The 16,688-nt window shown below is 49.1% G+C and overlaps 1 protein-coding gene across 2 annotated transcripts; it reads right to left on the minus strand.

Annotated features, from left to right (window-relative positions):
• Positions 1–49: 49 nt before the first annotated feature.
• Positions 50–15,794, minus strand: rcc2 (regulator of chromosome condensation 2). 2 transcript variants are annotated; one of them, XM_061258455.1, is made up of 13 exons: positions 15,637–15,794; positions 13,191–13,402; positions 11,300–11,393; positions 8,401–8,544; positions 7,460–7,591; positions 7,053–7,141; positions 6,033–6,147; positions 5,312–5,478; positions 4,687–4,867; positions 3,630–3,735; positions 2,484–2,556; positions 1,625–1,702; positions 50–447 (listed from the first exon to the last, which is right to left on the minus strand). In XM_061258455.1, the coding sequence occupies exons 2-13, from the start codon at positions 13,395–13,397 to the stop codon at positions 343–345; spliced, it is 1,491 nt and encodes a 496-aa protein (XP_061114439.1). In that variant the 5' UTR covers positions 13,398–13,402; positions 15,637–15,794; the 3' UTR covers positions 50–342. The 2 variants fall into 2 exon arrangements, with proteins under 2 accessions (XP_061114439.1, XP_061114438.1); XM_061258454.1 differs by lacking the exon at positions 15,637–15,794 and adding an exon at positions 15,208–15,630.
• Between the last annotated feature and the right edge of the window lie 894 nt (positions 15,795–16,688).

Raw genomic sequence — 16,688 nt, forward strand, 5'->3', positions numbered from 1 at the left:
CAGAGGACAGAGGTGGAGGGGGAAGGGGGGGGGGGGGGGGGGGGGGGGGGGGGGAGAGGAACCTCTTGGTGGGTGTGGCCTATTTTCAGAGGTGAGGTGTTTAACTTGTTTTGTTTTTTTGTATCTTTTGGAGGTCAAGGTGTACGTTTATGCCCTGTATATATCACCATCCCCTTGCCCCCCCCACCCCCCCCTCCCTCGCTCCCCAAAACCACCATCACCAAAACACCAGGACGACAGGTGACCTAGGGGGGGGTGAGTGCACTCGGTAATGGAAATCAGTCACCTCTGGAAAAAGAGAGGTGAGAGGTGAGAGGTCAGAGGTCAAGTGCTGGCAGCCAATCAGAGCATGCGAGGGTTGTACTCTGGCAGTTTCTTCAGTTTCTCCTTTTCCTGTTCGGTCTCCTGGCGGGCAATGACCAGGGAGTGTGAGTATCCCATCACCACCTGCGAGAACACATTACATTACATCACATCACGTTATTGGCATTTGGCAGACGCTCTTATCCAGAGCGACATACAGTTGATTAGACTAAGCAGGAGACGGTCCTCCCCTGGAGCAATGCAGGGTTAAGGGCCTTGCTCAAGGGCCCAACGGCTGTGCGGATCTTATGGTGCTACACTGGGATTAGAACCACCGACCTTGCGGGTCCCAGTCATGTACCTGAACCACTACGCGACAGGCCGCCACACAGCAGTTGCCATCCGCTCTGCAGTACGACAGCACAGCTAAATCACCTTAAAAGGTACAATAGGTCATTTCGGACTTTGAACGTTCCCCCTTCTCTGCAAACGCGCTGACGTTGAAACACCATTGCCTGTGGCAATTCGAAACAATTTTCAACCAATGAGCTTGAATTATTGTACAGTTACACAATGTTTTAGTACAGTGTCAGGCCGTCAACTGTGTATTTTGAAACCCGAATTTAAGGACTATAAACAGAGGCAGATGTCAGTGAGCCTTTTTCCAATGATAGGAAGGGATACAATGGGTCTTGTAACAATGTTTTCACACAAAAACCTTACCTATTGTACCTTTAAAGCAGGAATGAAAGTTCTCCCTGGGATGAGCTCCCATTAATGACATTAAAGGCCACTTCTGATACAACCATACTGACTAAACATGCAGAACTTTAAAGCCATTTCCTGTCTAAGGCTGCATCTGAAACAGCATACAATTTATACTAAATACTCATGCTAATACATACAAAATTTCAGGCTGATTTTCATTGAAATGTAGTAGGATTAGTGTGCCAAGTAGGCCATTTCGCACACATCCCGCATCTATAGGGTTGTATTAAACACCGCTTCACAAATACCTAAATAAATTACCCAAAAAAGGGCATGACGATCCCAGTTGCATGTCTGTAGTACAGCCTGATTAAATATTTGTTTATACACTGCAGCGATATAGCAGGTGTTTTAGATCATACTATACCCCATTGGGAGCAAAAGCAAAGGAAGTTTCCTCCTTTTTGGCATTTGCTGCTGACACTTTCCTGCTTTAGAATATGCTGTATAGACACAGCCAGGGCCTGGGGGAATGACCCAGGCTCTGTTCTCTGACTGAGCAGGCACTCAGAGCCCTGTCTGTGTGTCGGCGTGAGGAAACGGCCTCGCCTACCTGTTCAGAGTAAATACCATCCATAGTCTTTACCTCCTGGGCAGTGGTGGAGGACTTGGGCTTGTTATCTCCATATCCCTACGCACACACACACATCATATCAGTCACATACCAGACATGTCGACAAGCATTGCTCTTCATAGCGTGGAATGGTGGGTATGCAGAGTCCTTGGTGTTATTTTTAAAACCCCATTTAAACGGTACTGCACTGCACCACCTTGTCTCCTAGCACATTCCCATCAAGCATTAGACGCATACCCATAGCCCACATTAGCTTTGTGGCATTTGAAACTTAAAGCCTTAAGACGCTAAGCTGTGTATGTAACAGAAGAGAGTGCTCATGGGTAACTGCTCCCGACACCGTCTCTCAGATTTGGGGTGAATCTCTCCCCCAGGTCAGCTGCAGTGGGGGTACACCGGGTGAAAGTGCTCATGGGTAATCTGTTTCTTAGATTTGGGGTGAATCTCCCCCCCAGGGCAGCTGCAGTGGGGGGTACACCGGGTGAGAGTGCTCATGGGTAATCTGTTTCTCAGATTTGGGGTGAATCTCCCCCCCCCAGGTCTGCTGCAGTGGGGGGTACACTGGGTGAGTGCTCATGGGTAATCTGTTTCTCAGATTTGGGGTGAATCTCCCCCCCCCAGGTCTGCTGCAGTGGGGGGTACACTGGGTGAGAGTGCTCATGGGTAATCTGTTTCTCAGATTTGGGGTGAATCTCCCCCCCCCAGGTCTGCTGCAGTGGGGGGTACACTGGGTGAGTGCTCATGGGTAATCTGTTTCTCAGATTTGGGGTGAATCTCCCCCCCAGGTCAGCTGCAGTGGGGGGTGCTCTGGGGCAGGGGGGTGCGCTGGGGGACTCACCAGCTCCCCGAAGGTGGGGGACGGACCCCAGCTGATGGTGCTGTCGTCCGCGGCGATGATAATACTGCTCTTCCTGCAACACGCCAAAGGTCACGTCATTTACCACCCACCCCGGAGGTCAGTGACACCAACACCACTCACAGAACACTGTGCTCAGTTTTAACGACTACCACTCACCACTGTGGTCAGTGAACAGACCCCCAACACCACTCACCATTTACCACCCGCCCCGGAGGTCAGTGAACAGACCAACACCTCTCACCTGAACACTGCTCAATTTCAACGACTGTTGTAATGATGAAATGCAATCAGCAGCTAAACTTAAATTATCTATATAATTTTATCTATATAACAGCAATAAGAGGCAGCTCAGGGGCCTTTATCACACGCATGATTACAGAGTTGGCTGGATATTCACAGAGTAAAACCCAGAAAGGCTCTTTTTACTTCAGTCCATGTTCCAGATTTGTGGCTGTCCAGCTAGCTCAGTAATGCAACACGGCATAGCAAAACATAATGTACCGATCACAGAGCAGGCCATTCAGCCCAGCAATGCTCACCTTTTCCTATCACTAAAGTGTACTGCTGCTTAGTTTGCCTAAGAGCTAAACAGTATCTAGCACCGTATCAAGCCTGGTCTTAAAACGGCACACTTGGTGGTCCGGGACCCTGCTCTGTGGTCCGGGCCCCTGCTCTGTGGTCCGGGCCCCTGCTCTGTGGTCCGGGCCCCTGCTCTGTGGTCCGGGCCCCTGCTCTGTGGTCCGGGCCCCTGCTCTGTGGTCCGGGCCCCTGCTCTGTGGTCCGGGCCCCTGCTCTGTGGTCCGGGCCCCTGCTCTGTGGTCCGGGCCCCTGCTCTGTGGTCCGGGACCCTGCTCTGTGGTCCGGGACCCTGCTCTGTGGTCCGGGACCCTGCTCTGTGGTCCGGGACCCTGCTCTGTGGTCCGGGACCCTGCTCTGTGGTCCGGGACCCTGCTCTGTGGTCCGGGACCCTGCTCTGTGGTCCAGGCCCCTGCTCTGTGGTCCAGGCCCCTGCTCTGTGGTCCAGGACCCTGCTCTGTGGTCCAGGACCCTGCTCTGTGGTCCAGGACCCTGCTCTGTGGTCCAGGACCCTGCTCTGTGGTCCGGGCCCCAGGGAAACGCACTCACCCGCAGGCCAAGCTCCGGATCTTCCAGCCGCACAGGTCCTGCACCGCCTTGGGGTACATGGTGGACTCTCGAGAGGTGTTGGTGACCCCCCAGAAAAACAGCCCCCCTGCAGACAGAGAGCACAAGGGGTCAGGCCATGCGCTCCGTGGTTACGCACGGAAAATACAAACTTTGATTATGTGTGAAGGCTTTTAGGTAAAGATTTTTATGCTACCCGCCCCCCACTCACACACTTTACACTCTCTGATGCTGCAATTTTTCCCTGTATGTGGAAAAATACTCAAAAGAAAGGTCCCTGATCTACAAATGCTGGTAGCCTAGTGCATTACTTGAAGGGAAAGTCGCTTTGGATAATAATTAGTCATTTGGCTGAAGCTTTTATCCAGAGCAACATACAATTGATTAGACTAAGCGGGCCCCCCCCCCAAGAGCAATGTGGGGTTAAGGGCCCAACAGCTGCACTGATCTTATCGTGGCTTCACTGGGGTTTGAATTCTCCAACCTTCCGGTAGGTCTGAGTGTTACACATACGCCCTGGGTGTTTGGGCAGTAAGGTCGCTCACGCATACGCCCTGGGTGTTTGGGCAGTGAGGTCGCTCACGCATACGCCCTGGGAGTTTGGGCAGTGAGGTCACTCACGCATACGCCCTGGGCGTTTGGGCAGTGAGGTCACTCACGCATACGCCCTGGGCGTTTGGGCAGTAAGGTCACTCACGCATACGCCCTGGGCGTTTGGGCAGTGAGGTCACTCATGCATACGCCCTGGGCGTTTGGGCAGTAAGGTCACTCATGCATACGCCCTGGGCGTTTGGGCAGTAAGGTCACTCACGCATACGCCCTGGGCGTTTGGGCAGTACGGTCGCTCACGCATACGCCCTGGGCGTTTGGGCAGTAAGGTCACTCATGCATACGCCCTGGGCGTTTGGGCAGTACGGTCACTCATGCATACGCCCTGGGCGTTTGGGCAGTAAGGTCACTCATGCATACGCCCTGGGCGTTTGGGCAGTACGGTCACTCATGCATACGCCCTGGGCGTTTGGGCAGTACGGTCGCTCACCCATCTCGCTGACGGCGAAGGAGCACTGGTAGCCGCTGTAGATCTGGGCGGCCCCGCGCCCGGGGAAGTCGAACAGCTTGACGAGGCGCGGCACCATCTCGTCCTTCTGCTCGGTGTGACCCAGCCGGCCGTACCCGCCGAAGCCCCAGGAGAACACGCGCTTCTGGGAGTCCAGCACCAGCTGGAGGGGAGGGAGAGACGCGTCAAGAGACCGCGAGCAGCACACGGGGCCCGCTGCTGGTCTAGTGCCCTCTGGTGGTCAAACTGCCGCCGGAGGTGGGACGGCTGCCTGAACGGTTTGTTCCAGAGGTGTGTGTACACTGTGGCAAGCTTGGGATTCAAACGCTCTTAACGACTGCGTTGTAATTAGCCCTTTGGGGGACGGGGCCCTTTGGGGGACGGGGCCCTTTGGGGGACGGGGCCCTTTGGGGGACGGGGCCCTTTGGGAGACGGGGCCCTTTGGGAGACGGGGCCCTTTGGGAGACGGGGCCCTTTGGGGGACGGGGCCCTTTGGGGGACGGGGCCCTTTGGGGGACGGGGCCCTTTGGGAGACACGGGGCCCTTTGGGAGACGGGGCCCTTTGGGCGGGGCCGTCCGGGCAGTGACCGGGTCCTGGGACGCTCACCGTGTGGTTTCCCCCGCAGGCCACGTCCCGCACCACCACGTTGGGCACGGGCAGCACCTGGCCGTCCTTGGTCTTCTCGATGAAGATGGCCACGCGGCGCGGGATCAGCTCACAGTCGAACTCTATGCGCTGAGCGCGCGCGATGAACTTCCCATCCGAGTTGTGCCCTGAGAGGAGAGGAGGAGGAGGAGAGAGGAGGAGGGAGGAGGAGGAGGAGGAGGAGGGAGGGTCAGTGACCGTTTCTGCCTCACAGAGACACCCCACCGCTCGTACCCTCCGAACTCCTTTATACAGCTGGGTTTTTACCGAGGCCTGTTTGACACACCGTCCCATAATCAAAAGAAGTCTACACCAGGGATCATCAAATCGCGGTCCTCGAAGTCTGAGAACTGCTGGTTTTCCACCCTCCCTTTACCTGGCAGTCAGGTGTGAATCAGGTCTACCCAATCGGTAGCACCAATTGTTCAGCCAATTACTTGGGTGAACAGAAAACCAGGGCCGGATTTGGAATTTGAGGTCCAGATTTGAGTATCCCTGGCCTACACTGCTATCTGCACAGGTCAGGGGGTGGGTGGGGGTGTGGTTTAGGTCAGGGGTGCACTCCCTCTTCACTGGTTGAAGGCATGTTAGTGAAATCAGCAGGTGCAGTGATTGGTTGTACTGAAAGCCCTCCGTGGCCCGTGATTGGGGCGATTCGGAGGCGGTTCCGGAAGCTTCTTACCCAGCTGGCCGTACTCGGGACAGCCGAATGAGTAGAGGTTGCCCTTGCAGTCCACCACCATGCTGAACTCCGCCCCACAGGACACCTTCACCAGGGGCTGCCCGTTGTACTGGATCTACAGGGAGGCACAGACTGATCTCAACACCGAAACACTGGATCTACAGGGAGGCACAGACTGATCTCAACACAGAAACACTGGATCTACAGGGAGGCACAGACTGATCTCAACACAGAAACACTGGATCTACAGGGAGGCACAGACTGATCTCAACACAGAAACACTGGATCTACAGGGAGGCACAGACTGATCTCAACACAGAAACACTGGATCTACAGGGAGGCACAGACTGATCTCAACACAGAAACACTGGATCTACAGGGAGGCAGAGACTGATCTCAACACAGAGACACTGGATCTACAGGGAGGCAGAGACCGGTCAACACAGAGACAGGGTTCTCTAACGTAGTGGGCCTCACTCCTGGTCCTGGAGAGCCGCAGGGGGTTCTGGCTTTTATTTTAATTGCAGCAACCAATTCACACCCAAGAAACCAGGTGAGAAGAGGTAACTGCAATTAACGGCTTTAATGGATCAATTAAGTGCTGAGTAACAATGAAAACCAGCACACCCTGCGGCTCTCCAGGACCAGGAGTGAGGACCGATGCTCTAATCTCTCAGCATAGAGGCAGCCATTTCAATCACATCTCCACCAATGATCTCAGTCCAGCTAATGCACATCCTGCTTGCCCTGTTCTGCACACACTGCTCTTAAGCTCTAAAAACCTTCATCCACAAACCCACAGGTGCTTTTTTTTTTGCCCCATCAGAATCACACAATTGGAGATTTATATAACACATCCGAGTGTTCTTCAATGCCATTAAAACACTCTAAACTTAAACTCTAAACCACGGAGAGAACGTCCTATTGAGCATTCTGTTAGAAAAGGACACCCTGGTCAAGTACATAGTGGGCAGTGAGTGGAAGATGCAGTTTGGGGGGGGCGGTGGTGGGGGTGCTTACCGTCGCTGGCGTGGGCACTGCATCAGTCTGGTTGCCATGGCCCAACTGCCCCAATTTGTTCTCCCCGAAAGAATACACCATTCCATTCTCTGGGGATGGAGGGTGCAAGGTGTCAGTCAGAGGTTACCCCCGGTTACCGCAAAGATCTACGTATACATCACATTATTATTCCGTCAAAGCCACAGCATTACGAGGCCATAGTGTTGTTGCCCGCACAATTATGAGGTCACAACATTATTGCGCAAAGCCACAAAATCATGATGTCACAACACCCGTTTGCTACACCATTATGAGGTAACGGCATTGCTGCCCACACCCATGGCGTTGTGAGGTCACAGCATCAGTGCAGCCAGTACAGACTCCCGGAGGAGCCTCCTCTGGGTTGTAGGAGGCTGCCGGCTCCCCACCTGTTAGCGCCAGGGTGTGGTTGCGTCCGCAGGCTGCAGCCACAATCACCTCCTCGCCCAGGGCCTCCACCAGCTTGGGCGCCTCGATGCGCTTGGTGTCTCCGTGGCCCAGCTGACCCTTCTCATTGCGGCCTGAATAAGATGGACAGGGAGGGAGAGAGAGGTTAACAACCTACCTACTGGGGGGAAATGGCTCACCAGCACTTGTACTTCAGACACAAACTGAATGAACAAACAGAAAGTAAGGTAACGCTTTATTTTACGGCTCGTTAATTACTACGCAGTACTTACTGAGTAAATACACGGCTACTTCTGTAATTATGAGGCAACTACTTTGATTTCAGCAGTAATTACTATGAAACAAAGTCAGTAAGTACCACATGCAAACCCTGAGCAAGTACGTTTTACAGGCCGTTTCACAGTACTTACCTCTGAATTAAAAATAGTTACTGTGTAATTATCAGGCTGTAAAATAAACAAAGTAATTCTGTTGAAAACGCAGCCCAACATGTTTCAAACGTGTTCTTGCGAGACAAAAACATTTGGCCAGCCTAGAATTCATGCATTTTAAAGATCTGGGCAGCACATCACAAAGCAGGATTGCTGAGTTAGCTGGATAAATTCAGGAACACTTCCAAAACTGGAACACGGACTGAAGTAAAAACAGCTGCTCTGGGTTTCACTTGGTGAACTTATCCAACTAACTCGGTAATCCTGCTTCCTGATATACCACCCAGAGGGGGGCATGTTTCCCAAAGCAGGATTACCGAGTTAGCTCGATAAGTTTACCAAGTAAAGCCTGGAACACATCCAAAACTGGAACATGGACTGAAGTAAAAACGGCTGTTCCAGGTTTTACTCTGAACTCATTCGGGTAACTCCTGCTTAGTGATGCAGGCCCTGGCTCGGTCGGCGGGAGAGGCCAGGCCTCGGACTCGTACCCCAGCTCCAGAGCTTGCCGTCGGTGGTGATGAGCAGGCTGTGGGCGGCGCAGGGTCCAGACACCACGGTGCTCACCTGCACCCCGGCCAGACTGCCGTACCGGTGCGGGCCCCACAGGTTCTGGCCCAGGTTCCTGTAGGCCGCTGGGACACGGGCAAACACGCGTAAATACACACGGGCAAACACGCGTAAATACACACACACACGGGCAAACACGTAAATACACACACACATGGGCAAACACGCGTAAATACACACACACACGGGCAAACACGTAAATACACACACACATGGGCAAACACGCGTAAATACACACGGGCAAACACGCGTAAATACACACACATGGGCAAACACGCGTAAATACACACGGGCAAACACACGTAAATACACACACACACGGGCAAACACGCGTAAATACACACGGGCAAACACACGTAAATACACACACATGGGCAAACACGCGTAAATACACACACACACATTCACACACATGGGCAAACACGCGTAAATACACACACACATTCACACACGGGCAAATACGCGTAAATACACACACACACATTCACACACATGGGCAAACACACGTAAATACACACACATGGGCAAACACGCGTAAATACACACAGATACACACACACAGGCAAACACGCGTAAATACACACACAAATACACACACACAGGCAAACACGCGTAAATACACACACAAATACACACACATGGGCAAACACACGTAAATACACACACACATGGGCAAACACACGCAAGTACACATATACAAATACACACACACACCATGTAAATACACACACACACACCACGTAAATAGACACACACACAGACAGACCTGCTCATTACCCTGCTCATTCAACAGAAACGATCAATAACCAATGTGAGGTTCTCTGCATTCTAGCTCACACACGGCACAGCCACTGTGACCTGTACAGAACGACCCCACGTTAAACTACATCCCCCACCCACCTAACCAACCCCACGTTAAACTGCATCCCACCCACCTAACCAACAGACTGATCGCCCTGTCCCCCCCCCCCCCCCACTAAAACACAATATGGGTGCCACTGTAGTCAGGCGAACTGGCAATACAACGGCCAACCAAACGGTGCTACACGGGAACACATCACCATAGCAAAAGGGTCCTTACACCATCACCTCCACCCAAATCAATGGCGTCCAATCAGGAGAGTGCCAGAGTCGGTGCGGTGTTCTGCCGTATCCCAGCAGCACTAAAGCTTATCAAACCAATCAGCTAATCGCTCAAGACCCTGATTGGTTGAATCGGGTGTTTATATTGTTGGTGTGGAACAAAAGGCTTACGCCCTTGCCTGGCGATTCTCTGCGTTCTCTCTCCTCTCGAGACGCCCGGTTTGAGAACCCCCCCCGTCCCTGCACTTCGTGTTCTCATTTGGATGACATTTGGAGTCATCTCCTCGCGTCACGCGGAGAGAATGCCAAACGTGTGCGGTGTTTTTCTGCGGCTTTATGCGAGGAGCACAATTAAGAGCTGAGGATGGGTACGGAGCGCACCTCCTTACCAAGGGTGAATGTGAGGCGGGCGCTGAAAATGCTAATTACACCTCCTGTCTCACGCCTTATTTTGGAGGTTTTCTTCATTCAAAACAAGTCGCCTAATTCAGTTCAGCATTCAGTCAAGCCTTCAGCCTTGTGTTTTTTTTCTTTCTTTTTTTCTTTTTTTTTTTAAAGATGCAAATGGCTGCTTGAACGATTCTTTTGTTTGTCAAGGTCAATTTAAAACAACCGGCAGACTAAATTTGCGATAAGGCGTCCGTCTGCGTCCAGGAGAGAGCCCGTTCAGCAGTGCCATCTCTAAATGCGAACACGGTGTACTGACAAAGACAAGCTGAATTCACATTTAGCCATTTCTTCATAGCCATACGAACACGTCTTAAAACTATATATTCCAAAGAATTGATAGAATTGGAATACTTGTATGTCCTCATCTGACGACGCCGCCCTACTCATTCAACGTGAAATAAAAAAATTCCCCCCGAAATAATTTATTCACTCGTGTCCACTGTATGTCATATCGCAGAAGCTAGTGCTGCTCTAACTTGTGTCTCCACTCATCTTTAAGAGCTGTGGCTCACGTCTCTTTGAAGCAGGCCTGTGAAAAATGCTTTCAGCTTTGGCTGTTAAAGGAGGGCAGCAGTAATGGTGTGATGGGAGTTGCTGGACAGGGCAGCAGTAATGGTGTGATGGGAGTTGCTGGACAGGGCAGCAGTAATGGTGTGATGGGAGTTGCTGGACAGGGCAGCAGTAATGGTGTGATGGGAGTTGCTGGACAGGGCAGCAGTAATGGTGTGACGGGAGTTGCTGGACAGGGCAGCAGTAATGGTGTGATGGGAGTTGCTGGACAGGGCCTCTGTTAGTGTCCCCTTGGCTGTGGACCCCCATCCACAGCTACTGGGGTCGTCCTCCCAGAGCTGGGAGAACTATCCCACAATGCAATAGGGCTCTCCATGATCGATCATCCATTGATTCTGTCTGACCAGAGCCTCCCCCACAAGTCCCACAGCTGTCTGAACACGCCGCCCCAAGGGCCTCTGGGAAGGGAGGCGGGGGGGGGGCTTAAGGAGATTAGTGACGCGAACCAGCTCCTCTGCTCTTACTCACACCCGTCCCAAAGCTGAGGTTTACGTGCCGTCACTCCTATCCAGCCTCCGGCCACAGCTGCACGTGCTCTGAGACTCACGGGGCACAGTTGTGTTTTGCAACGCGTACTACACCCACTCCTTTCATCGTCATCCTCACCTTTTTACATCGCCCCGTTCCTGTCACCTGACCCGCGACGGCCAATCAGATCTGCTGTGGGCGGAGTCGTGGCGGGGGGGGGGGGGGACACAGATGTGGTGGAGAACTCACCTTGCTGTTTGGGCACCTCCTTCCGTCCGATCAGGTCCCAGTTGGTGGCCCCGAAGATCAGCAGCTGTCCTTTGACCTTGGAGCATTCCAGTTTCTACACGAGCAAGAACAAGTGCGCGCACAGTTAGGGGAGAAAGCGGAGCGGGAATCAAATTAACACATTATCACCATGACGGGAATCGGAACGGGATCTCCATCTTAAGGATGAAATCTTAACTGCCTGAAAACTCTAACCTAAAATTATATCTTTGAGGCAGGTCAAAGGTGGATTTGATGTACACCTAACTAAGTGCCATTTTCTTATCCATGCGTCATTTATTACATTACAGTTATTTAGCTGACACTTTTATCCAAAGTCACTTAAGAGTTCATTAGACTAAGCAGGGGACAAGCCCCCCTGGAGCAATGTGGGGTTAAGGGCCTTGATCAGGGGCCCCACAGCTGCACGGATCTTATCGTGGCTGCACCAGGGCTGGAACCACGCTGCATGCACTCACGCTGCGGATTAGTTATGATGACAGAGCCAGGAACATGGCGGCTAGCCACGTGCGCCAGCACCTCAACCCTGCCAGACAGGAAGTGAAACTCTGCCAGGCAAGAGAGACCAAGGTGCACGTCTCTACAAGAACAGCAACCAAAAAAAAATGAAAACACAATTTCTTTCTTTCTTTTTTTTTTCTTAAATATAATTTTCAGTTTTGCGCGCAATAACTTCACTTTCCATGGATATGTGATCTCATACACAAGTACTACTTACAAGTACGTTTTTCATTTCATATGTCTGCAAACAACATTAAAACAACGTAAGTACACAACAAGCACAGAAGGTTTGGCATAGCCAAGTGATAAGACTACTAAAGCAAACCGCATTGGTGCTCACTGAATACGGAACTGACATATCCACCGAGTTGTAAAGCTTGTGGAGACATTTCAATGGCACATATTCTCATTCTGTGAAAGAATGCGGGGGAGATTTTTTTGACTGGTTGTATAAAACTTTGATAAACCCACTTTGCACAAGCTGTCCGCAAAGCGTGTGCCCAGAAACTTCTAACACTTGGCCTGGGCTTAATTTTCAACCTCTCAAAGATATTACCCAGTGGATTTAAAAGTTAATTTCTCAAATTTTTACGCATTAAATTAAATGATGGTATCGTATGGGCCCAATTTCAAAAGAGACAGGGAGTGGTTTGAAGCTAATGTGAATAAAACACATTTAGACAAAAATATCTGCCAGTCAACCTGGCTAGTAGTTACACCTTCAATTGGCCTATGAAAACCTTGACAACCGGGGCGGACTTAGTTCTGCCAAACTGGATCTACCGGGCCGAACGGGTTTAGGTGGTTAAGTCTTCACAAGACACCCCTGTCCCTACAACAGTCAATAATGGAATTTTGAGTGGGTCCATTACCAAGAATAGAAGGGCGGTGTGAATTGCACTCACCACTAGTACACAGTGGAACTGGTGACTCTTAAGATGCTGGCACACGAAAATGAAGCTTGAGAATTGTTTTTTTTTTTTTTTTTTTTTTTTTTTTTAAACCTTGAAAATGAGTCACTCACCATCTTCACAGCACATTACGTTGTATAACTGGAAGAGGTCAAGCAGCTGGGAGCTAGCTTTAGCGAGCCCATTGTTGAATTAAAAAGAACTAAGCAGGAAAACAATCTGTTCAGGTCAGTAGCCGTCTTTGTACGGGCATGTATGAATGCTATGCCTATATTAATTATGGAAGGTCTATATTACGTAACTGAACATCACGGTTTGGAAAGCAAGGGGTGCTACATCCACCACAAGCCTACTTCAGGGCAACGGGATGTTGGCGTATGTGGTGTGGAAGCATTTTCAAGGGTTCAGTTTACTGAAGCGCGGCTGGTTAAGGCACTTACGATCTTCTCCTTGACATCGTCGGCTACAGTAACCGGCTGCAAGCCAGACTTAGAGGCCGGCCTGCCGGGCTTCTTCGTGTTCTCCTGCTCAAAGTCATCAAACTCGTCGTCGCTGCTGAACTCTCTGTCCTTCCTCCTGCCTCCGCCCCTCTTCCTCTTGATTCCACCGTTCCCTGAAGAAGCGTCTGTCACCTTCTTGCGTGGCATGGTCTCTGCAAAATACGGCAAGGGGGCGGGAACACTTCAGTATTATATAAATAATAAAACGCTAACTGCATTCACCGTTGGTCACACATTTAGCAGCCAGAAATTCACCTGACCAAGCCACATATGAGCAACTCTCACTTGTTTTATTATCAACTCGATTGACGTGTTCAGTTGACATGCCTGTCAACTTTGCCTAGAATTAAAATAAAATAAAATAACTTGGCTACATGGAAAACTAATAAAACACGAAACGTTTTTTGCGACAAATGCCAAAAAGAATTCACCAAGTCTTGGCTGAAAACTAGCTATTCCGTAGTAGTATGGAGGATGGGTGTGGGGGACTAACAAGCACGTCCATCCACATTGTCGACTGATGTGCGTAAAATGAACTGTATTATCCCATCGTAACATTACGCGTATACTAGTATCTTACGCAAATTATGTCAACTGGTACTTTTTATTAACGTTCTTTCATCATGAATTTCGTATTGGAGCGTTTAGTACTACAAAAAAAATGTACAGGATTATTTAAATGGACGATGTTCTTATAACTATTATAACTACTAGTATATTGCATACTGATTGTATAATTTAAGGTTGATTTTCAGCAAGCAGTAAAACAAGACCTGTAAAATGTATAGCTACATACGTTCAAAAATACCGCAGAGCTTTGGCTAACGTACATAGCCGGTTAGCATTAACGTTAGCTAAATAGTTTTTGCTTGCCCGGTACCTAGCAATACTGCTAGGTACAAATAATGCGGTATATATGCCCCTCTTGAAGAGAGGGAGAAAAAAGAAAAAAAAAAACTAGCTAGGTATAGTTGGTTAACTTCACCGATTGTATAAACCAATACTGCGAATCAAGATAACGAAAGCTAAATAATCATTCCAGTGGATTAAAACGGCATCGAGTGCCTAAAATGGTGTGGGGTCCAGGGAAATCCGGCAAATGCCAGTTATCCCCATTCAACACCACATCGCTAAAATGAAATAATGTTGGAACATTGTCATACCCAGGATTGACATTTATACATGCATGGATATATGCCTATGCTGGGCAATCATTTTATTAGTTTACAAAATAACGTTAATCTACGATAAAATAAGACAAAGCGCAGCTGCGAGCGACGGCGTTTAAAATGACCATAATCCGGGAAATAGGCTACTTTTCATAGAGCGGCAAAGGTTATAAAACGCTCGCTAAACGGGCCGGCCAACCGGGGCGAAAGAGTAAAATAGAGACAGAAAATACAGTTTTCGCACAATAATAATAACTTATTAGCTGGGTAACGTTAACATCTAAATTATTTGTATAATGGATTAAAATAGAGTATTGGGGAAATCCACTGCAGCTAGCTAGTTAAGAAACTAAACCACAAAAGTTCAGATATAACGAATAACTGGTTTGTGAGAAGCAAAATGCTGGATATCTTTTACAAGTCTAATGATAATAAATAAATAATGATTCAAATCGCCAGCGATCTTCGCGTCTGCAATCCAGTGCTAGTTTCTTTGTTGTCTTTCGAGCGCAGCTGGTTGCATCGAAGGGGAATCATAATGCTAACTAGCTAGTTAGCAAGCAGGCTAGCATATCGACTCCGACCCGAGACCGAGTTGCAAGATGGCTATATCAGTAATACCGGCATTAAATGCAAATATCCAATATCAGCCGCCATCAATATAGCTAAAACAAGATTAGTTAAACTGCTGCTTTGCTGCCTAACTAAATGAGGCAAATAACATAACTGCGAATCAATGTGCTAGCTTTCGTTAGCTAGTTAGCTTCAATTTTTAAAGCAGTACAAACCTAGATCACACAATAACGGCAGAAAAAGTTTGTCTCTTTCTCAACTAGCTAGCTTGCTAAAGTTGGAGGAAAAAAAAAACACAAAACTTTGTGGTGCCGCGTATCTCTTTTTTTAGCTGGTGATATAACGCTAGATATTTGACGAAGGAATTTCCTGGTTCTGATGCTCCTCTCCTGTCCGTCTTCCTCGTTTTTGATTGATTTTGAACAAAAGAATCTGCAGTCTCCTCGATCAAACCACGTGGGTGCAGCCGTACGTTCATTAAATTACAGTCCGTGGTCGACACTGGGAAGTAGCTGGCATGCAGAGAATAACTGGGAATGGCTAAAAACTCAAACTCAAACTTTTTCCTTCGGTATAAAAACTATTTCCACAGTTCGGATTCAAACTACATTTTGTTCGGAGTCGGCTCCATTCTTAGTTTTTACCTGTGTTAACGCGACGGCTATGAAACACCGATTATGTCTTGAGAGACGGAAGGTCTTGCTATACGTATAAGCCCTCCCCCTTTTGCCGTCTGTCTTTTTGTTAAAATGTAAATATGAGCTGAGATGTGACATAGCTACAAAACAGAAACACATGGGGACCCGGGGAAAAGAAGGGCCTCGGAAAAATTCAAAGCTAACGACTTGCGGAAAAAAGGTGAAGTGCAACGCGATGCCGCCCTCATGTGTCAAGGACGACTGCTGAACGTTGCAGGAGTTCGAACGAACCGGTTTTCACTTCGTTTTCAGTTGTTTCTCTGCGCTTCAGTATTCGCCTACATTGAGTAATCCAGATTACTCATTCTATTTGTAAAGGAAATCACCATGTTATAAAAATCCGCACCGGATAAAGCACAGTGGTTGCGCATAGCGACACGCCAAAACTGACCATAAAATATGTCCAGTATCACGCTATCAGAGTGACCAGGGTGAACGGATAAAATACTTGAGGTGAGCATAAAGTATGAAACCCAGGTATTCATTCAATGGTTACGCTGCTATCAGATTAGAAAACGAATCATTTCATTAAAAAAAAAACACATTTTCAAAGTTCATACCACTATATTTGCTAACACGTTTGCACTGAGACCTGTTATAGATTATTTTATGACAGATCCTTACAGTGCAGAGTAGGCCTAAATTGTCCTTGTGTGGCCCTGTAGCCCACGTCATGACTTACTTGCATGAGGCATGCAAATTCCTGTTTAGTTCCACATGTGACATTTGCTTACACCACTTTTTCTTTTGACAAAGCAAGGCAGACTGGTTTTCACTCAAGTTTCCAGTAATTATGCTGTTCTCTTTGCTTAAGCGTTGGGACAAACATCCGTCCCATGTACAGTAGAAAAGAAACTTCACCTCACAAATACCTTGTCCTTATGGATATCCCAAATAAAATGGATAGTTTTTCTTCAGAAGAACAACAAAGATTAGGTGTGGCACAATCATGCTCACTTTTTATCCAGGTGATGCAGGGGATCAGAGACAGCTGAGAG

This window comes from Conger conger, chromosome 10 (assembly GCF_963514075.1).
Source record: "Conger conger chromosome 10, fConCon1.1, whole genome shotgun sequence".
Lineage (NCBI taxonomy): Eukaryota > Metazoa > Chordata > Actinopteri > Anguilliformes > Congridae > Conger > Conger conger.

Excerpts from the sequence above, each read along its gene's own strand:
- rcc2 (XM_061258455.1), bottom strand. The coding sequence starts at position 13,397 with ATGCCACGCAAGAAGGTGACAGACGCTTCTTCAGGGAACGGTGGAATC. Across the intron at positions 3,736-4,686 it reads CTTCGCCGTCAGCGAGATGG|GGGGGCTGTTTTTCTGGGGG; the intron begins GTGAGCGACCGT and ends CTCTGTCTGCAG. Across the intron at positions 2,557-3,629 it reads ATCCGGAGCTTGGCCTGCGG|GAAGAGCAGTATTATCATCG; the intron begins GTGAGTGCGTTT and ends GGCGTGTTGCAG.